Source organism: Corvus cornix, chromosome 2 (assembly GCF_000738735.6).
Source record: "Corvus cornix cornix isolate S_Up_H32 chromosome 2, ASM73873v5, whole genome shotgun sequence".
Taxonomy (NCBI): domain Eukaryota; kingdom Metazoa; phylum Chordata; class Aves; order Passeriformes; family Corvidae; genus Corvus; species Corvus cornix.
The window spans coordinates 129,004,637-129,025,583 of NC_046333.1; the positions used below are offsets into that span (position 1 = coordinate 129,004,637).

At 39.4% G+C, this 20,947-nt stretch overlaps 2 protein-coding genes across 5 annotated transcripts in view; one reads left to right on the forward strand and one right to left on the reverse strand.

Annotated features, from left to right (window-relative positions):
• The window catches only part of NECAB1 (N-terminal EF-hand calcium binding protein 1), a 57,810-nt gene extending 52,887 nt beyond the window's left edge, over nt 1-4,923 (forward strand). For all 3 annotated transcript variants that reach the window (XM_010404996.3, XM_010405000.3, XM_010404999.2), the window contains 3 exons: nt 439-516; nt 1,580-1,671; nt 4,555-4,923. In XM_010404996.3, the coding sequence (XP_010403298.1) occupies nt 439-516; nt 1,580-1,671; nt 4,555-4,583 (199 nt within the window). In that variant the 3' untranslated portion in view covers nt 4,584-4,923. The remainder of the gene's footprint in view (nt 1-438; nt 517-1,579; nt 1,672-4,554) is intronic.
• A 5,692-nt stretch (nt 4,924-10,615) lies between these two features.
• Nucleotides 10,616-20,904, reverse strand: C2H8orf88 (chromosome 2 C8orf88 homolog). 2 transcript variants are annotated; one of them, XM_039568887.1, is made up of 6 exons: nt 20,823-20,904; nt 18,698-18,803; nt 17,810-17,886; nt 16,103-16,187; nt 12,545-12,651; nt 10,616-10,880 (listed from the first exon to the last, which is right to left on the reverse strand). In XM_039568887.1, exons 2-6 carry the CDS (start codon nt 18,783-18,785, stop codon nt 10,842-10,844), a joined length of 396 nt encoding a protein of 131 aa, XP_039424821.1. In that variant the 5' UTR covers nt 18,786-18,803; nt 20,823-20,904; the 3' UTR covers nt 10,616-10,841. The 2 variants fall into 2 exon arrangements, with proteins under 2 accessions (XP_039424821.1, XP_039424826.1); XM_039568892.1 differs by having other exon boundaries at nt 18,698-18,789; nt 20,823-20,879.
• Nucleotides 20,905-20,947: the final 43 nt, after the last annotated feature.

A 20,947-nucleotide genomic window follows, 5' to 3' on the forward strand; every position in this document is an offset into this window, starting at 1 on the left:
AGCTTTTATGCTCAGGATAATAAGCAGGATGATTCTGTGTAGAGGATCAAGAGATATTCTGTGGGTCATTTTTCACCCTTGAGAAACTGTTCCTTGAATAACTTATGAAAAGTAACTAGTACCCAAAATATTATTTTAAAGGTGTATCTGCAGCAGATATCAGCCTATCTGGCAATACTAACTAATAAAAATAAATACACAAGGATTTATTTTCTAAAAGCTCACATAATTTGCAGTATATGATCACTATGATAATATAACTTTGTTAAGTTTATTACTTGGGTTGTTTTTTGGGTTTGGTTTTGTTGTTTTGTTCTGTGGGGTTTTTTTTCAAAAATCACTGCATTTATTCCTAATCATAAGCAGTTAGGAATAAAATGTATATGTCAAATAACTTTATTGCGTTTCATTAAATTAGTTCTACTGTGAAATTTTTAGTGTTTCCATACAGAAGTTTCCAACTAATTTCCGCTTCATTGTTTATGAGTTCTGGGAAAACAGCAATGCCTGGAATAGGTAAGTTTTGGTGGCATTTTCAGGGTTTTGGTGGCGAGTATTTTTTTTGGGGTTGTTTTTTGTTTTTTTTTTTTTTTTTGGTAATACATAAAGTTTTGAAGTTTAGAAATCAATTGTGTAGAAAGACTGAGTACAAATTACTTTAAATACTGCTAACTGATCTTTTGATAAATATATCACAATTAATACTTCAGAACAATACTTCAGTTGCTAAAGACTTGAATATACTGAAACATAAATAAAAATGCCAGAAAGAAAAAGGTGATTCAAAACAGAAAAAGTCTGAAAGTGAGTAGATAAAGATATAGCATCAGACAGATGTTAGTTCATCGCCGACAGAAAACCAGGAAGACAGCAATATTAACAGAGCTTCACAGTAAAGAAGAAAAAGAGACCCAATTATTGAAACAGGAGATGTGCCACCCCACAGCACACTTCAGCATGCAAGTAGTTATGGGGAACTCTCCCAAAACTTCCCAATCCACATCACAGGAACTCATCTGACAGACTCCCAGTGTCTCTTTTTGGGCCCAAAATAGAAGTTATAGTGACTAAATATCCTACCAGATGAATTTTAGTCTCTGGCAGGCAGATGACTAAGAAATTGAGACAAAAAGATAATCTACATTTAGTTAAAAAAAACTCAGACAAACCAACCCTATGATCCTAAATCTGTAGACAGAACTCGTTCTTAGGGAGATGGACAAGTCTCTTGAAGCTTTGTTGCTTTCCTTTCAAACCAAAGCCCAGTTTTACTGGGTTTCCTATCACAAAGACTCAAGAACACTGGTAACACACGTCAGCATCGTACTGGGTCACAACCAAGAGATGAGCATCAGAGTGACAGCGAGCTGCACAGAGAAAAACTGTGTTTAATATAACATGCAAGAACTTCATAGCTTATCTGGTCTCCTCTCCCACAATAACGTAGGTTTTGAAGCACAGAATCTCTGTTACAGCATTAACTGTAATTAATTAACTTAGCAGTAACTTCTAATGCTCGTTTAAAAAATTGAGCTCCTTTAAAAAACCTGTTACATTTTTATTTTTTACAATTATTTAGCCACCTTCAAATGAATTACAGCAAGGCATTCCAAAGAAGTAATGTGGATTTCTTGGAAGCTCCAGAGCTCATCACAACAATGCTAGTCCCTGGTAAATATCAACTTTTCACATTTTTTTGTTTGTTCCTTATGAAAGGTTTTATTATATTAGTGTGTTCCATATGCAAGACCATTGCATAATACCACCCTTAGTCAGATCTGCTTTGGTAAAGTATAGAGGAGAAAGGGACTCAAAATGTTTTTATTTTAACTACAGAAATATAAAATGCATCAGCAAGGAGAAGACCCACAGTGCTTTATTTTACATACTGTGAAGTTACACTAACATACACTATTTGAGAAAATATCTAGAATAAACAATACTATTTGTGAATGGTAAAATAGACCCTGTTTAAGCTTTTCAAGGAAAAAAAATGCTTTCTGATTAAGACTTCAACTTATTCCTACTTACATTGACTGAAGGGAGCCTTAATTACCAATAACTGATATTTACTAACCAACTTGTTGTACATACTTCCTGCTATGTTAAAAAAAGCAAGGTGGTAAAGATTCAGATTATTATTCCTAATACAAACCAATGAGCATGTAACATCTTTCTCCCAGAAAAAAGAGTTAAAAGGCACAGTGCAGGATGAAGCAAAGAAAGCATCAGTCCCATATTTACAGAGAGAGGAGAGCAATTTTGGTGGTTTTTTTTATTTTAAGGAACACAAATCTATTACAATGAAGCCCTAATTTCCTGTATGTCTGGGTACAGACTATATTTAAAATAATAAAACCCCACTTAGTAGAAAAATAAATGTAGTCCTGTACCCAGGGTTTCTCCTTAAAAGAAACTGGCCAAGACATCTTCAGACCTCATGAGGCTGATCTGGACACAAAATTACATGCCAGGGATCCCTGCAGAATCAGAAGATTGCAGTTAATGAACCAAGAATCTCTGTAAATCTTGTATCTTACTGGGATATTGCTGGATTTAAGACAAACTTGACTGTAGCAAACAATGAAGCCTTTCCCCAAAATTCTTTGTGTCCAAGAGACTGCACATGATCCACCAGTGTTCCAGGGTAGTTTTCTCACGGGTAAAGTACAATTAACATAAAATAAAATGTAAACGTAACTTTTAAATGCCTAAATATGGAAGTGTCTGAAATTGGATTCCAGCTACACATTAAAGCATTTACTCTGCCTGCTAAGAAAGATTTCAGTCTGCAGCACTCTATCTGGCAGACAGTTGCCATAGAAACAGCATTTCTCACTGTGTACTTCTTGCTGGGGTGGGGGGACCAATGGGAATTAATGCACTCACAGCTCTTCGTACAATTTTATACATTACCTGTAATTTAGAAATCTGTGCACTGATTTGAACTCTGTTTCATGGAAATATGATTTGTATAGATCATCCCACAACTGATCTATATAAATCATCTATGTCTTTGAAAGACAGTAAATGTTCTTGAAGTATAAAATGATGGCTGCAATACACTGCAGTACACTTTAGAAAAGAATTTTAGACACCGTAAAGTGACACCACTGTAAAATCAGAAGAAAAAACCCCCAAACCTGTCTGCAATTAGAACACAAGATAGGCTCTATTTTAAGAGCAAATTTACCTTGGATGAGAAACTTCCAAACTTCCTCTACACATCTGGGTAGCTAAGAACTGAATCAATTGCAAATTGTAATCTGAATCTGATTCGATCAAAGTTTACAACCCAAAAGTCTTTACCAATTAAGTAAAATTAATAAGGATACACTTATGTGGCCAAGAATGATTCAGGAAGACAAGTTTTCAAGACTGTTTGGTCCAGTATTATCCTAAAGAGAATTAATTTCCCGTCGGTTAATAAGAACCACAACCTATTACAACCACTCATACACCTGTTAACTCACCCAGTTGCTTCAGCCAATCTACCAGGGTGGCACGAATCACTCAGTTCACCTTCAGTGAATATCTCATTTTTACACAAGATCTGGACTTGAGGACTCCTGAGAACCTTTGAGCGAAGAAAACATAAGCTAAGGGGAAACCATTGAACAATTATAACACTATAACCCATGAGAAATAAATAGTTAAATTTGCATTTTTGGGGGCTGAAATTCATTAATCCACTGATGTTTCAGAGACTACTAGGCTCATAGCCTGAATTCAGGTAAGACTCTTGAGTATTTTCTCATCACGTTTCTTCATGAATAACAATTTACATTAAAATAGCATTAATGGCAGCATTTAGGGATACATACACAAGAAACAAGTTCTGTAATGAATTTCTGTAGTGTGAAACCTATGGAGCCGAGAGCACCTATCTCCCATCTCTGGCATCTCAGATCCAGTCACAATTCCTTTCCTTCCTTCCCATCTCTCTCCATAAATCTTGTGGCTTCTCTCTGCATAAGGCTCCATTTCAAAAGGCCAAAGGCGAACAAACACAAATTGGTTTCACCCCAGCACTGTCTATAATCTGGTGATTACAGAACTTTTTATGGGAATGACATTTTACAAGTTCATCAATTCTCTTACTTTCGAGGACAAAATGCTATTAATTCCTAGAGCTGTGTTAAAAAACCACCAGATCAGAATAATGTCACAAGGAAAGCAAGTCATTAAAGGTAACACAACCAGGGAACATAGTGCTCAGCTTAAAAACTGACACAGCAGCACAGGATTGAGGATTTATGTGGTTTGCACTTGGGTATCTGGGTGCTTAATTCTATGCAACCGCACCTATGACACGTTAATGCTTCTTTTGATGTTATCAAAAGGAGATATAATGCTTGTGATAAAGCCACCTTCCCACCACTTATACTCATCTCTCCCTGTATTCTGAGCACTTTTTCTCACCAGTATTTGCTGCATATATTAAACTAATCTTTCTTTATATATGTTGTAGGTATTTTATTTAGGATTTTTACCAGAGGTCAAAGAAGAAATGCCCTTTATGTTAACAAATAAATAAATTCTGCTCTCTTTCAGCATCGTGGTGGGTCCTCAATAACGACTAGAAGCTGTGGTTCCAAGTAATGTTAATGTATTGTCTTTTGTTACACTATCATTCATATTGCAGTGTACAGGTGCATTTATGATGTGATAATGTTCGTTATTATGGATGGGATCTTTTCCACTCGATCCATTTTAAAATCTGGAAAACTGCATATTCATTACCTTCTCCTCTTGTGACTAGTTCAGTGAAATGAAGCATTCTAAAAACTGAAATAAGACAACATGATAAACTATTTATTTTGTATATACAGTCCAAACTGTCACAGAAAAGTATGTCTTGAATGTATGACTAAATATTTGTGAAAAGTTTTATTATTGCATTAATAAATAATCATTACTTAATGCTGCTGTGGTCTCCTTTTACAAAACTAGTATGAATCTGAACACACATTTTCATACATGTCTGCAGAGAAGCTAAGTCCTTAATGAAAAGAATAAACATAGGGACAACTCTTTGTGCTAATACAGAACTTTGCCCAGGATATTTTCTGCTCAAAACAAGACAAGGCAGTACTATCTTCTCTTAATGGACTCTAGCCTTTACCCTCACAAGAGGAAACATATCTGCCTATCTGTTGTCATTATAGATCCCCAGACTTGACATTTCACAACCTCTATGGCCTGACCACTCAGAAAATACTTTCTTTACATCTCTGGCAGGTTCCTGTAGAGAAACTGCTGTTACAGCATAAATAGCCATAAACCTTGAGCTTGTTTGGAGGTTCTAGCAGGGGAGCAGGGCTACTGTATACCCTTGACTGATGAACAACACCATCTCTGTGGGGGAGATCACCCTCTTCTACCAGTGTGCAGCTTTGGTAGGGACGTGCATGGTGCCTTGAGGGAGGAAGGGGACACCCACCTAGCCAGCCAGGTCAGCTCAATCAATCTGGCCATTATAGGGTGACAGATGTTGTGGCCAGACTGCCCTCATGTCCAGGGGCCTGCGGGTCCTGGTCCATGGCAAGATGAATATGAGTCAGCAGTGCCCTGGCAGCCAGGAGGGCCAACCATGTCCTGGGGTACATCAGGCACAGCATCGCCAGCTGGGCAAGGGAGGGGATTGTCCTGCTCTGCTCTGCACTGGGGCAGCCTCACCTCAAGTGCTGGGGACAGTTTGGGGCACAACAATATAAAAGAGATATAAAGCTATTAGAGAGTGTCCCAAAGGAGGGCCATGAGGATGATGAAGGGCCTACAGGGGAAGCTGTACAAGGAGTGGCTGAGGTGACTTGGTCTGTTCAGCCTGGAGGAGACTGAGGGGAGACCTCATTGCAGTCTGCAACTTCCTCATGAGGGTTAGAGGAGATGCAGACGCTGATCTCTTCTGTCTGGTGACAAGACCCAAGGGAATGGCATCAAGCTGTATGAGGGGAGATTGAGGTTAGGCATTAAGAAAAGGTTCTTCACCTGGAGGGTGGTTGAACACTGGAACAGGGAAATGGTCATAGCACCAGCCTGACAGAGTTCAAGCAGTGTTTGGACAATGGTCTCAGGCACATGGTGTTAGTCTTAGCATATCCTGTGCAGGGCCAGGAGTTGGACATTGATGACCTTTGTGGGTCCCTTCTAACTCAGGATATCCTATGATTCTGTAGACCTGGAAGTAGCAATACTTGCTTCCCCAAAAAGTCATGATGCTCCCCCCGGCATCTGAGGTGTGTACTCCAGCCCAAGAATGGGCAAGCAACCACTGTAACCTCACACCTTCATAGCAGGTTGACAAGCTCTACATGCTACATGACCACTCTCTCCATTCACTTATGTAGTGGTTTGGTCCAAAATACTCATTACTGTTTATCTGCTGTGAGATAAGAATTAGGAGAAATGCAAAGCAGGCACCAAACTTGAAAGAATATAAAGAAGTTTATTAATAGACCTAAAAGAAGAAAAAAAAAATTATACCACCTTCAGAACTCTCCTCCTCCCCCCACCTTCCTCCCTTCTCCCACTGACAATGTGAAAAGACAACCCTTAAGATGTTCAGTCTGTTTACCACTTCCATAATAACCTTGTTCAGTCCATTTAGAAAGAGAAGTCTCTTCTTGCTCATGCTATGAAAACATTATCACAACGAGACAGCCGCCCACTTCCAAATATTGTTCAGTCCATTCAGGAAGAGGAGTCTCTCTGCCTGTGTGTGAGTCCTTTCCCCCGACTTGCAGCTTTTCCCACAACTGCTTTCGAGGGTCCACTCTTGAAGTTTTTTGGGGTACAATTTTAAGGTTGAGCCGTTCAGAAACAAAAACAGAGGCCCTTCTCCTTCCCTGGGAGCAAAGGGTCTTCATCATCTTCATCTTTAGGACTATCTCTGGGAGCATCTCTAGGAACTGAGGTTTTCTCCTTTCCCGTTTGGAGCAAAAGTCCTCATCTGGTCCATCTCTCCCTGTCCAAACTTCTCATGAAATTACAGCTGCGTCAGCATCTGCCTATCTCAACGCAGGTGCTTCTGCTCACGAGTTGAACACTCCACCCCCCATATCTTCATGAAATTACAACAGGATACTCTGATATATCATAGCTTCACAACAGAATTTCAGCTTTAAGCATCTCCTCTCTCTCTTCCCTCAGGTTTTCAGCTCTTCACAGCAATAAAAAGGGTTAATCTCACCTCGGCCTTGCAGCTTTGCAGCTGGAATGTTGAATTTTTCTTATCGCAGTGGAGAGGGGGGAGAGCCGAGCCGCTCCGGCTGCCCACGGCAAGGCAGTGGGGGGGGGTTCCATGGCTGGAACAGGTCCATGGCTTCAGGATGGCCGTGGCCCGGCCCGGCCTGGCCCAAGCAGGGCCTGGCCGGGCCCGCTGGCCCCCACACGGGCCCTGCAGCCACCTGTCCCAGCGCCGGAAACGAGAGAGAGCCTGGAGGGGGAGTTTGCCTATTCTTAAATGTGGATCACAGAGGTGATCACAACTTTAAGTGGCTTAGAGAATTGTCCATATTCAAACTGGCCAGCTGATAGGTTCTATCAGTTCCCAGAGGAAACTGTAAGCACCCCTTAGCAAGGACGTCCCTTCCGGGACTATGCTTGCTAACCTATGACAACTTAGCAGTCTAAGGTTACAAACAGTACCCAAAAGTAACTTAAAAGTCATGTTCAATGAAACACCTTCTTGTAGTATTATTTCTAGTATTATGTCTTCTCAAAAAAATTACCATATGTAATTGAAAGGGGGCAGTTTAGACTACAAACAAGCAGAATTCACTGCAGTTAAGGTCCTGTATTCCAGAAATCATGACAAGATCTGAATTCAAGATTAAGAAAGGCATCACATTTATGTTCCTGCATGCAACCAAGGCAATTCGGCTCTTATTTATCAGTAGAGTCCTGAGGCAAGTTAGTTGCCTAAACAAAGGCACCTAGCACATGAGATACTGTAGAGGACACCAACTGGTCTCCAGCTCCCGGCTGAGGATGACATGTGTTACAGGTAGTTTGTCATTTATGCCAGGCCCATGCAGCATGTGGACTGGAATTCCAGATGAGCCCCGGATGAGACAGGTGCCTACCTTTAAGCAACTGAATCAAGCCCTTTGCCAATAAAGTTCATGAGGCCTCACTTCTCCACACAAATGTGGATGTCAGAGAGGGATACATGCCCATCTTAATTTATGTGCCCACATTAGAGACAAATCTCACGTTTATATCTCTCACAGTAACTCAGTGAAAGTGAATGCTTTTAATACTGAAGTCCACGGCTTTCCTGTATTGACATGATCCAGCTACCAATCTGTCCATTTTTAAAAGGACACTGAAATTACCCTCACAAATGACATCAGTATAAGTTTAAAGGTTTCTTTTCTTTATCAAAGTAAATCTACTTATACTCCTGAACAACTGGCTGCTGTTTTTCCTATGCCAAGATGTCAGTCTAGTGTAAAGCATGAGGGTTTTTTGTCACTACTGACCTACCAACAAAGGAAATCCAGCGACATGTGACAAGATTCAGGGAAAATCCTTAAGCGAAAAATGACACACTCACTAAGGTTTGTAACACTTTTCCTTTTCACAAAAAAAAAAAAAATTCTTAAAATAACCTGCTTTAGAACTTCATGTCAATTAGGTGCTGGAAGGGTGAAAAAAGTTGTAGCAGGTCATATGTCCTTATAAGAGTTACTAATCTTTGTATATTTACCAGTTTACTGGTTTATTTATAAACGCTTTTATGAATCATACACAAAAAGAAGTTTGAGAAGTTTCACTTAGGAGTTTTGAGAGCTACACACAGAAACTGTCTTGGACACATACTGGGAAAAAAGATCCATATGACCCACTCTAAGAAACTCCCACTGATTAAAACCTAACTAACGAAAAGATTTATTTGCATCATTCAGGAAAAGAAACCTAGCGCCTATCAAATGCAACTTGACAGATGTTTGCATCACTGCAAACATGTCATTTAGCACATTCCCATTTAGCTTTCATTACCATTTGTGACAGAGGGTAAAAATTGCCCGCAGTACCCAAATTATATTATTATAGGTCTAAATACACATTTAAAAGCTAATTATATTCATACAAAATACTTATTATTGATGCCTGTCAACTGACAGATGGTTGCAGGAAATGAACATGTCTTGGTTTGAAAGACAGGTGTCTGCTAAGGAAGGCAGGAGCCCCCCTTGGAATGGCAGATGCAACCCCCTTCCCTCCGAGTTATAATTTTGAAATCAAGGGGCTTTTAGGCAAAGACGTGGGAAAATAGGAATAACAGTTCTTTACTATTATATATCTATATGTGTATAACCAGTCAAACAAACAACAATAACTATGGCAGTAACAGCAAACACAAACCCAGTCCCAGCCTTCTCGGCTGTCGGGCCCTTTCCCCTCGGGTGCAGTTCCGCTCGCAGCCGGCAGGGGCGCTGGCGGCTCCTGGTGAGCAGGGCAGGTGCGATGGTTCCCCCGCGGCTGCAGGGGGCGCTCCGGAGCGAGCTCGGGGAGCACGCGGCACCGGTGCCCCGGGATCCCAGGAAGGGATGGGACAAAGGCTTCACAAACCCCTGGGCAGCCGATCCCGGTGTCCAGCCGGACCGTCTGGAACAGCAGGCTGGAACAGCAGGGACGAGCACAAATCCTGGGTGGCAGACGAGATGTATCCACACGGGGAACCCTCGGAGGCCTGGGCAGGCAAGTCGAGCAGGGCTACAACGCAGCAAAGGCTCAAAGCAACGGCGGGGGCAGGGCGGCCACAGCCCAGCTCCCAGCGGGGCGGGGAAGATGGGCTGGGGATCTCAGGGTTTCTCTGGCAGAAGGAAAAGCAGCCGAAGAAAGCAGCCTCCCTCTCTGTCCAAATGCCGGAGACCACTGCTCACACACCCAGGTGAAACAAAGAGTAGCCAGCTCTTTTGTTTTTCTTAAGTACCCAGCCATTTGTCCCCCTAGCAACATGTATGGGCAAAATTCCTTTAACAAAAAAAAACCCAGAAGAGCTCCTAAAACCCCAACAGAACCACTACTTTCCACTTCCCTATTGGATACCATACTCATTTAAGGGAAAAAGAGAATTAACTGCGCATTGGTACACCCATTTACCTGTATAAGACATATGATTGAAATCTGTCTTGTTCCTCAGTTTTTTCCCATTACTTTCACTTTTCACATTCAAGAACACAAGACAATTATTTACAAAGAACTTTAAGGAATGCAATGCATAGGCAGGTCTCCTGTTTTGATCCGTGATGAGAAAAGATTTCTCATGTTAGTGGAACTATTACTAACAAGAGACTTCATACCTTTAAAGAAGGTATGTGTATCCACAAAACATTAAGGAATATCTTGTGTCAAGATGAAGATTTCAAATTAAGAAGAAACAAGTCAAGTTTTGCCAAAAAAACCTCAAAAACTAGAAGAGTAGATACCCTAAGACATCTGTCATTTGACACAGCCAGTATTTGTTGTTCCATCTTTACTTCTAATGAAGGGAGTTGAGAAAAAGCAAGAAGTCCCAGTCAAGTATTTTTTTAGAATTTATGGTCAGGCAAAATATATGGCTACATAACACAAATAATTCAATGACAAAAATCTGCCACACCAATATGTGAAATTTATTTATTTTCACGTCAATCATATTACCATTTCAGGCTTTACAAATGAAAGGTTTGTCTCTTAAAGCATTTAGGCAATTACAGCAAGAAACAGGCATTTTCATAGGTTTCCCAGGGTCGTCCTTCCATCTGCAGGCACCCAAGTACCCAAATCTTGAAGACCTACATCAAATGTAGCTCTCTCATTGATGGATTTCTGATCTTCCAAACAACATGTCACTTCTTGCAGATGTCAATGAAAGGTTTATTCTTCACCTGTAAGAGAAACCAAACCTCAAATTACTTCAGTTATAACAGAGCACCTAAAGTTTTCATTTGGGTCTGCTTGCAACTCTTTTCTACTCCATGTACATTTCACAATTTGTTTTGGGATTTTTTTAATGGCAAACAGTGCTATTTTCATTAATCATAGAGACTTAATCTAAAATTTTCCTAGAAGACTGTGTCAACACAGTAACTGTTCAAATGCTGAGCTATGTATTGGTAGCCCTGATCCCCACATCTAAAAAAAAACCCCCAGTATCCTTCAGGACAAATGCAGTCCACAGTCCACCAACTGTAACAACTGCATCTGCCTTGTACAAGTCCCTCTAGGAAGTTTTCTTCATCTGAAAATACAACTTTTACTCATAAATGGGCACATAGTTCAGCAGCGGCTTCAAATATTCAGAACTTGGAAAGTCTTAAGATAGGCATGAACTGTCTGAATACTCAATTCAGCGGCAAACTGTTGAAAACCACCTGCTCCAAAATACAATACTGTAGGATTGTCTGTTTGTCATTAGAAATTTATTCGCAGGCCACCTTCTGCCACTTTTAAGCATCATTCATTTAATTTACACATGCATCTCATCAATCCCTCTGGTTTCTGTGCAGTAAAATGGATGATGAGATGAGTCAACACACTGGAATTTTGGCTGAATTAGCCAAAATTCAGCAGGGATTTCTGCAGGGACCCTCCTTTTTCCTAGGAATGTAAACATGTGAAAGCATACAGATTATCAAAATCTGTCCCCCTTAGAAACACAGGTGGTGGGAGAGGGGGGTAAATTAGGAAATTAAGGAGCTGAAACTTCCCAATCTGAAAGCAGGTTTTCAAATAAATAAAGCTTTCATCTTGAGGACAAATAGACATAAAATGTCAGAACCAGGGAAAGCTGATTATGGTCACGTACTACTTAATTTTTGTTTTTTCGAAGGACAGAAATTCTAAAAGCTTAAAAATGCCTCCAAATGTGGCCAACACAGTAATCATGTGGACATACTTTTCCATAAGAGGAATCCTATTTCTAGCAGAACTATATCCCCATGGTCTCAAAAGCAACCTAGTATGTAGCCTAACTTAATAAGATAATGTTTACACGGAAGATTTTCCCACACTTGGGGTTTGGAATGTGATCCAGTAGATGTTTTCTCCTAGCATGTGAAATATTTGAGGATTATTTCATCACAAACATTAAGGTAGTAAACATGGATATCCTTCACATTCATCATTCATTTCTATTAATTTCTCCCCAAAATCAAAGATAATGATATTACAAACTGCATTGAGCTCATTAATGGCTTTGTAGTGGACACTGATGCATGGACAACTAAAACACTGGATTAAGACTTTTACCAAGATGTAAATGTATCAAGATTGTTCTCTTTTATTTTGAAAACATGGAAAGATAACTGATATTTTTCCTGAAAACAAATTAAAACCCCTTTCCCTTTAAGTGGTACTAACCAGGGTAAGATGTCAAATACCAAGTGGAGAAGTTACATACAGAAGTTGTGCTGAACTGCACAATCTGTTCTTTGAAATTTTTACCAAGTTGGCAGGCTAGTTTGAAGGAAAATGTTCCCTCTCAAGTGGCTTATCAAAACCTCCATGGATGATTTTATAACTTCACTTAATACAAAAAAATTGTACTTACTGGTTTTTCAAGTACGATTGGATGATCAGGAAGAAACTCTGGCTTCTTCTGAGAGAGAGAAACATTTGAAAGCTTCAGAAGGAAATCTCTGCTGTATTGGATTCTTTCTGTGAATATACAAAATCACTAAGTTCAACATCTTGTTTAAGGGATTAAGATTGGGAATTCAGAAAAATTATTTGGTTACTTATAGAATAGTAGAAATGCTACATGTGGTATATAAAAATCAGTTTTAAAAACAGGAGTAATTTAAGTCTTATCTTGCATCAGGAAAATTTGAAGTAAATTACAGAGCATTTCACTTTGTTTCAAACCGACACAGTAAATCAAGAGAAAAGAAGAAAAAAAGTGAATCCAACCTTACACAAGACAGACTCCCATATCTTGTTCTAATTAACAGAAACACCACAAACTAGTCTTGAAACCCACAAGAAAATCTGTTTATAACTCACTCCAAAGTGGCATGTATTTCTAGGGGAGAGATAACAAAAACCATGTGTCTCTTTTCTTGGAGGTAATAAGTTAAATGTCTTTTAACACCTAAAAGTAATTACGAGATCTGCTGCATGTAAAATGGCAAACATACTAATAGCAGTGAAATAGTTATGAGGGGTTATGCTGAACCAACAAGAGCCAGGGCTTTTGCTCAGAACATGCAGGCTTCTCATTCAAGTTCACAGCACTATCTCTACTGTGGCATAGCTTTGGATACAGTATCTCTAGCAATGCCTGTATTTTAAAGTATTTAAAATATTGATATTCTCAAACAAGAGCAGAAACAAGAAGAAAGGAATTAGGCAAAGAAAGAACAAACTTCATCTCTGGTCCTTGATGACAAAGAAGTTTATTCCTTTAGGAATTACAGGCTTCCTGCAAGATTGTTACAGTCACCTGATGGACAACAGTTTTTGTTTCTCAGACTGTAGGATGTTGACAAGAAAGAAGCTGATGTCAACTATGACACTAATTTTTTCCTGCCTTTGAACACAAACGACTGCAGTAACTGGTGAACCTATGGCAGGGCTTGTGGGTAACTTTGAAAAGAACAAAGAATATGAGCATACTTGAAAACTTAATGGCTTGTTTTTTCCTCCCCTTGATTAAAAACCTATGGAGATGATGACTTCTGTAAGGCCTTTGACACGGTCCCCCACAAAAGCCTTCTCTCCAAATTGGAGAGATATGGATTAGATGTTCATTGGATGAGGAACGGGTTGGACAGTTGCATCTGATCTCATGTTGGAACAAGTCCAGAGGAGAGTCCCTAAGTTGATCACAGGGTTGGAACACTACTCCTATGAAGACAGGCTTAGATAGTTGGGGTTGTTCAGCCTGGAGAAGAAAAGGCTCTTGGGAGACTTTTGGGTAGCCTTCCAGTACTTAGTGGTGGCCTACAAGAAGGCTAGAGAGGGATTTTTCAGAGGCATGTAGTGATGGGAAAAGGGGGAATGGCCTTAAGCTGAGGGACAGTAGGCTTAGGTTAGATATGAAGAAAAAATTCTTTACTATGAGGATGCTGAGGCACTGGAAAAAGCTGCACAGAGAAGCTATGGATGCCCCCTCCCTGGGAGTGTTCATCATCATGCTGGGTGGGGCTTTGAGTAACATGGTCTAGTGGCAGGTATCCCCATGGCAGGGGGTTAGAACGTGATGACCTTTTAATCCTCTACTACCCAAACCATCCTAAGATCCAAAGAGTAGTGGTCGTGTCTGGATGTAGATAAGTGAGTGATGAGTCGTGTCCCTCAGCATTTCATATTTGGACCAGTACTGTTGAATATCTTTATCAATGACAGACAGTAGGATCAACGGCACCCTCAGCAAATTTACAGATGACACCAACCTGAGTGGTGCAGTTGACACACCTGAAGGACAGGATGCCATCCAGAGACACCTGGAAAAGCTCAAGAAGTGGGGCCATGGGAACCCCATGCTGCACTTAAGAACTGCTGAGACAGATAACTGAAAGCACAGTATGACTGAAGAGATATCAAATGGAAATTATTATCTAGAGCTTTAAGTACAGCTGAACATAAAGAGAGTTCTAGAAGAATTTTTACCATGCAAGGAAAAAAAAGAAAACAAAAGACTTATTTATAAGCAGTAGCTGAATAGAAGGACCTCTAAAGTTGTGTTACGGTGAAGGAAAAGATTACAACAATCAGCAAACCAACAAAAGCCCTTTGAAAACAAATGTGAGAAAAAGTTTGACATTGTGGAGAATTGTGGAGTAGACTCAGGGAGGCATCACAGAGAAATTAACCACTGAAAAAGATCCAAAGTGATGGCTTATACAAGAGATGAGGATCTGATGAGAAGCCATTTAAGGTCTTGTAGAAGAAAACAATCTCTACCCACCACACGCAGAAACAATAAGAAAGTATCAGAAAGCCACCACCAAACACATAGAACTTGACATGTCTGACATCTAACGAGATCCAAAGAACAGAACTCTATTATATTTATCAAGATAAAGAAGAAATGAACCTGAACCTGAACCTGAAAGGGAATACATAAAAGACTTATTTTCAAGTCAGTAACACATGACAGAACAGAACTACCGCTCAAGAACCTGAGAGATGGCAACCTCAGACTGACAAAAATACAAAAAACTCAATAAAACTTAGTAGAATTCTTTCAATTTTTGAGTACTAAGAGCAACAGAACAAAGCACATCTTCAGAGACTACTTAAGGATTGGAGATTACAGATGGATGCCACAGACAAAAGATGGAAGACACAGACAAAAGAAATTGTCTCAATAACCTGCGTCACTGATGCAGTTTCTGGGACATGTTTAAGAATGAAGAATCAGGTAGGAAGCAGGGCAGAGAAGTACCGTGAGAATTCGTTTGAAATCTGAGATTATCCCTTAATGAAAAAAAAAAGGAGTAAAAGTTGGACTTGGTTAAACTAGCAATACTCTATGAGTACAGTGGCAGTCAGTACAAAGAAAAAAGCATAAGGAGCAAACCTTAAGGACAGTACTGACACAAAAATAAACCAGGATTAATCATAAAAAAAATTAATTCATATCTAACCACCCAAATACTGTTATTTCAGAACCACCATAGAAGAGCAGGACAAGGAAGCCAGAATGCTGAGCTCTTAACCTGATTACATTCAATAGTCTGTATGCCACAACTAAGCCCTGCAGCAGGCTAAGGGACGCAACTCAAATCTGTACTTCTACACACAAAGGCATCTATACAAACCCAGGATTTTGTGTGAAAAATTTTTTATGTTTGGGGTCTTTTTTTTGGGGGGGGTTGGTTGGGTTTTTTTGTTTGTTTTGTTGGGTTTCTTTGGGTTTTTTTAAGACAGTTACATCCCTATATGCAAGCAATTCTACCAGTGGAAATTTTCCACCTCAGTTATAGTCAACTTTTACATCTTCTCTAGAGTGTTATGTGAAAACCAGAAAAATTTCATATTGCTCTGCAAACTCAATGCACTGGCTGATAAGAAAAAATAAAATACATCCCACATCGCTTCGAAGTTCAGGTGTCCTCCATCTAGAAAGTACAAACCTGACACAGCTCCCCATGCAATATTTTACCTTTTTTTGCTCCTGATTCATGTTGTTTTGGTTGACAGAGCATCACAGTTTGAGTTAAGATCTTCACTTCTGTCATTTCAGATGACTACAATAGGAAGGAAAGTTATGAAGCTAATCACCTTTAAGTGTATTAAAAAAAGGATACATGTTTCTTAGTTAAAAGTAACAGTTGTAGCACAGTTTAATTTGAACCTGTAGAATGTTACTCTTGATTACATACAGTAAAGGAATAGTTCAATAAAACAATACAGGTGAACATATTTGAGAGACATTTTTTACACAGAATTTTACAGTGCTATTGCTAGTTTTTAGAAAGAACACAGTTATCCCCTTCTTTTCCATTATCCCACCTAGAACACAGCCATAAGCTGCTACATTCAGGAATACCAAAAGCAGGAAGGACTCTCCTTAAGACCAAAGGATGGACTTGGATTCTCCCACTTAGCGAAAACATTTGCTTCATAAGCATCAAGACCCAATATCCAGAGTATAATGCCAAGTTTTTTCCAGCTGCCAAAACCTTGAAGAGTGTTTTGGAAAGTCGGAAAGCAGTTTATCCCCATCAGTTTGTCTTAGCTCTGAAAAAGCTCTACAGGTTTAGTTGAGGTATCTTAACATCACTCTGAGTCAGATGGGAAGGGGGCAAGAACTGAAAACTGCTCATCAAGCAGGGGTGGATAGGGCACTACTCAGATGGCATTTGGGGTACCCATGAAACAGTTCATGGTCAAAAGTATTATTAAAAAGTCTTTTCCGTATACTATGTTAAAGAAAAAGTTTTAAAAAATATAAAAAATACAGCTATACCTCAAACAAATGCAATATGCAGCTACATGTAGCTAAATACTGATGAAACTGAGTATTACAACACTGATGACGAGAGGCTTATTTAAAAGGAAGTAGTTTGTTCTTCTGAGTAATTACTGCTCAAGAGACAAGTGTAAGTGTTAATTTCCCTATGATGGATCAAAGATAGGCTCCCAGGAACTTGAGTTGTTTTGGTTTTTTTTTAAAGTCAAAGGCATCTTGCAGAAGCTTAACACAATAAAGAAGGACTACAGGATTACTAAAACTCTTAAAAAAAAAAAAAAAGTAAAAATTTAGGAGCCAGCATTTGTTCTAACAAAACCTCTATCAACGCTCTGAAAAAACATTCAAATCCGAATCAACAGAAAATCAAGCTCAGGCTATGCAACATGAAGCATTCCAATTAGAAGACTTCATTTTCCAGCAAACAGCTACAACCAATTTCAAGTCTGAAGGACATATCCATACCATGTACAAACCCAAGCACTTCTAGCAATAAAGTTTTATGTTTGCTGTCTGAAATGAATTTGTGCATGTGGTAGCAACAAAAGAATCCTGATGTTATTATTTACACATAATAAGCAAAGACAGAATAAATGCATTCTAAGTTTAAAAGAGCTGACTTAAATTCAGTGAAGACTAAAGAAATGCCACATAGACTTTCGTAAGAATCGTAAATTCCTAAGCTGCATTTTTCAGCTATTAGTGAATGCAAATACCAGGGAAAGGCATTCCTGAAACTCCCTGAAACTCATCACTCTTTTCAACAGTTCTGACACTGCTGGTTTAAAACATTCAGAGTCATGGACACTCCCTAGCTGGAAATAGTTTTAATTAGGTTACATAGCAGATCAGCTGACCTCCAATTTATAAATAATTATATATTCACTCAATACTCACCCAGTTAACCTTACTCTGCAAACATACTTCAGTGCTGCTGGGTAATTCAGTCCGAATGTTTAATGCAATGGGTGATGCTGGTGAACATAAAACATTAAGAAAAAAATAATTTCAATAGACTCCACAGTATTATTTTGTGATACTTGCCCCAAGAACATCCCTTGGTGCACAGAGATTTTATGGGCATTTATTCACAACTTAAAAGCTCTACATCACCACATGACCCCTTTTCCATTTTTCCATAAATTTTATACAAAGTAAAAACTTATGATGTCACTTAGCTTCAGTCCACATCAGCACAGCTGATGATTCTCTGGTCACCAGAAATTTCTAACTTAACCATAAGAACAACTATAATACTGCAATATCTAGGATTTTAATCAATAGGGATTTAAAATTAAAACCAAAATATTCACACCTGACATAAATACTGAATGATTTTTTTTATAAAAGTTTTTTGGGTTTTTTGTTTTGAACTTGTATGAAAGCTAGATAAGAACAATGCAGTGTAGTGTACTGTACTTGCAATAAAACCTAAATAATCTATTTGTTAAATTATGTATATTTTATGTTTTCAATAGAGTTAACTACCCCAAGAAACCCAAATTTAACAGAGAAGCCTGATCCAGCTTTCTGAAGCCAGATTTCAGATGCCAAGCTAGAAGAGCAGTACCCAAGAGTTCTGCACAAACCTAATATAGTTTAAATTCAGATTTTATCACAGAGATGATGTACTAAGTTCAACACACAGCAAGATATTTATCCACTGTAGTATAACAAAGTAACTTCAAAACAAAACAAAACAAAACAAGACACGCATCCTTGTTACTTCCCTAAAAATAACCCAAACTTTGGTAAAGTGAATTGCACCTTAGCCATGCTACTCACCTTGTTTAGAAGACAGTTGATGCACAGGTCGTGCTGGCTGAAGGGATTTACCAATAAACTTTTTTGCTTCTGTAACATTTTGAAACATCGCACTTCAAAAAAGCAGCTGAAATCATTAGCATTCAGTTTCACATATGGATGTTAAGCAGGAACAATCTACCTACTCCCTGTTAGTTGCATTTGACAAGGCAATATTATGTCTGGGCAGGAAAAAGCAGAAAGGTCTGATGCATACTTTTTTTTTAGATGATTGAATATGCTGGATAAAATTTGCATGAAGACAGAATCAGACACCTCTCTCATTTTTTCCTTCCAATTGAGCTACCCTAGCTTCTTCTCAAGATTTTTTCCCTGTATGTCTATGTATATATTTGGAGAAAGGAGATGGGGACGTGACGAAAACAAGGGGGTTTCTAACATTTTGGTTCAATGGGTTTTTATTTAATTAACATCAGCATACCCCTTATCAGTCTGTTGTCTGCACAGGAGTTCCTTACATATCTACATAAACTTACAGGACTGTTTTTTAATACCTACTTTAGTTAAATTTAAACATTTTTGTATCTTCCCACTCAGTTTAGCCACTATAGAAGCAACAAAAACTGCTAAGGTCGTGCTGTGCTGGAAAATCTCACACTTTAAGTAAGCAATCAGTTTGAAAATGTTGATTTGTAATATTTGTATCTTAATGTATCCCCTTCCATTCCCATCTCTTTTGTAAACTGGGAGATTTTATGATTTGAAGGAATTTCAGCTTCTTTCATAGAAAAAGAATACCAGAAAGAACAACCAACACAATAAAAATTATACTGATTTTTTTTTCTCTAAGAAAGTTTACAAGAAAATAATTGTTATAGCAAAAAAATTCAAGAAATAATCATGACTGTAAGAGTTACAATTACATTGTCCATTTTCAGCATGAAACAGGAAAAGAGAAGCTAGGCTATTAGACCCAGTATCACACCTCACTTTAGTTGGCCTTTGTGTCATAGTAAGAAAACTTACAATCATCTGAGAATTTACTACACTATAATTTTTTGAACACTTGGTCAAGTAACAATTTTCCAACATACGAAGTCTGAGCCCACTCAGGTCTAGAAACCAACTGTTTAATGGTCTGAATTAGAACAACTTAACTAAGCTAGGAAAAAAAAATCTGGTTTGATTCTTTGATTTTCCTACCCGCTTATCTTAAAAAAAGGAAGACTTCAAAGCTGTAGTCAAAAGCAGCAATGAAAATTCCTGTAGCTGAATTAAGTAAGACTACAGATGTGGATGACGTATTTCATTTTACCCAGATTAGGAATGCTTGTATAAATCACACATCCTAGATACTGAATATCCACAGAAAGCAATGCAGTAATAATACATATTTGCATCAGAAGAGTGAAAAAAAACGCCAACAAACAGTCAAGTTTTCTTTCATGCCCTGACTAGAAATGATATGCATGCTTTTTAAAGGCTGGCTAGCTTCCAGAATGCAGCACACCTGTATTTTTTTGTACTGTTCTGACAATAAAAACAAGTTGTGTGGTGACAGCAAAACAACACATTTTGCCCCTCTTCCCTCGCCCTCCCTCAGGAAGAGCTAGAAAAGATCTCAACAAGTTGTCTAGCCCAACCTCCTCAATTAATAGAGTATTCTTTCTGATCAGTATCAAGGAAAGTGGAGAAAGATTAGTTTTAATACCTAAGAAATAAACTGCTTCCATGAGAGACTACTGCAGTAGGGGAATTCCCCCTTACAAGGCCACACTTCTTCTTTGGGGTCATTCCCGTGGGAGACCTGCCCAGCAGAACGGAAGCTTTCTGGCTCCAGCTAACAGGCCTAGCAGCAGTTCTGTAGCTTTCGTGTCTTAACAAGCTGGACATTGACAGCAACCATCTTACGAGAGCCCATCTGAAGTGTTTGGAAGGCTTTTTCCTAAATGTGTGAAGGGGATTTGATGCTATTTTCGTGAAAAATCCCCACGAGTAACGGGAAACTGACCGGCCTCTCGCCCGAAATAGCCCCGCACTCGGAACCCCACAGCCCCCAGGGAACAAAACCTCCCTCCGCTGCCCTGCCCCTCGCCCTCTCCACAGCCTCCGTGCCCTCCTTTGGGCCGGGGGATGCCCAGCCCACCTCCAGCCGCCGGCAGCGCCCCTGCCCCGCGATCCCGCTGCCCGTGGGTCCCGGTCCGTCCCTCAGCGCCGGTCGGGCGGGGCGGTCTTCGCGCGGCGGCTCGGCCGCGGCCGCGTGCCGGGCGG

What these genes read in the sequence shown, in the direction of transcription:
- C2H8orf88 (XM_039568887.1), bottom strand. Translation starts at nt 18,785, where the DNA reads ATGTTTCAAAATGTTACAGAAGCAAAAAAGTTTATTGGTAAATCCCTT. An exon ending in TCAACTGTCTTCTAAACAAG is followed by an intron (nt 17,887 to 18,697) that starts GTGAGTAGCATG and finishes TATGTTCACCAG; the next exon opens with CATCACCCATTGCATTAAAC. An exon ending in TGAATCAGGAGCAAAAAAAG is followed by an intron (nt 12,652 to 16,102) that starts GTAAAATATTGC and finishes GTATATTCACAG; the next exon opens with AAAGAATCCAATACAGCAGA.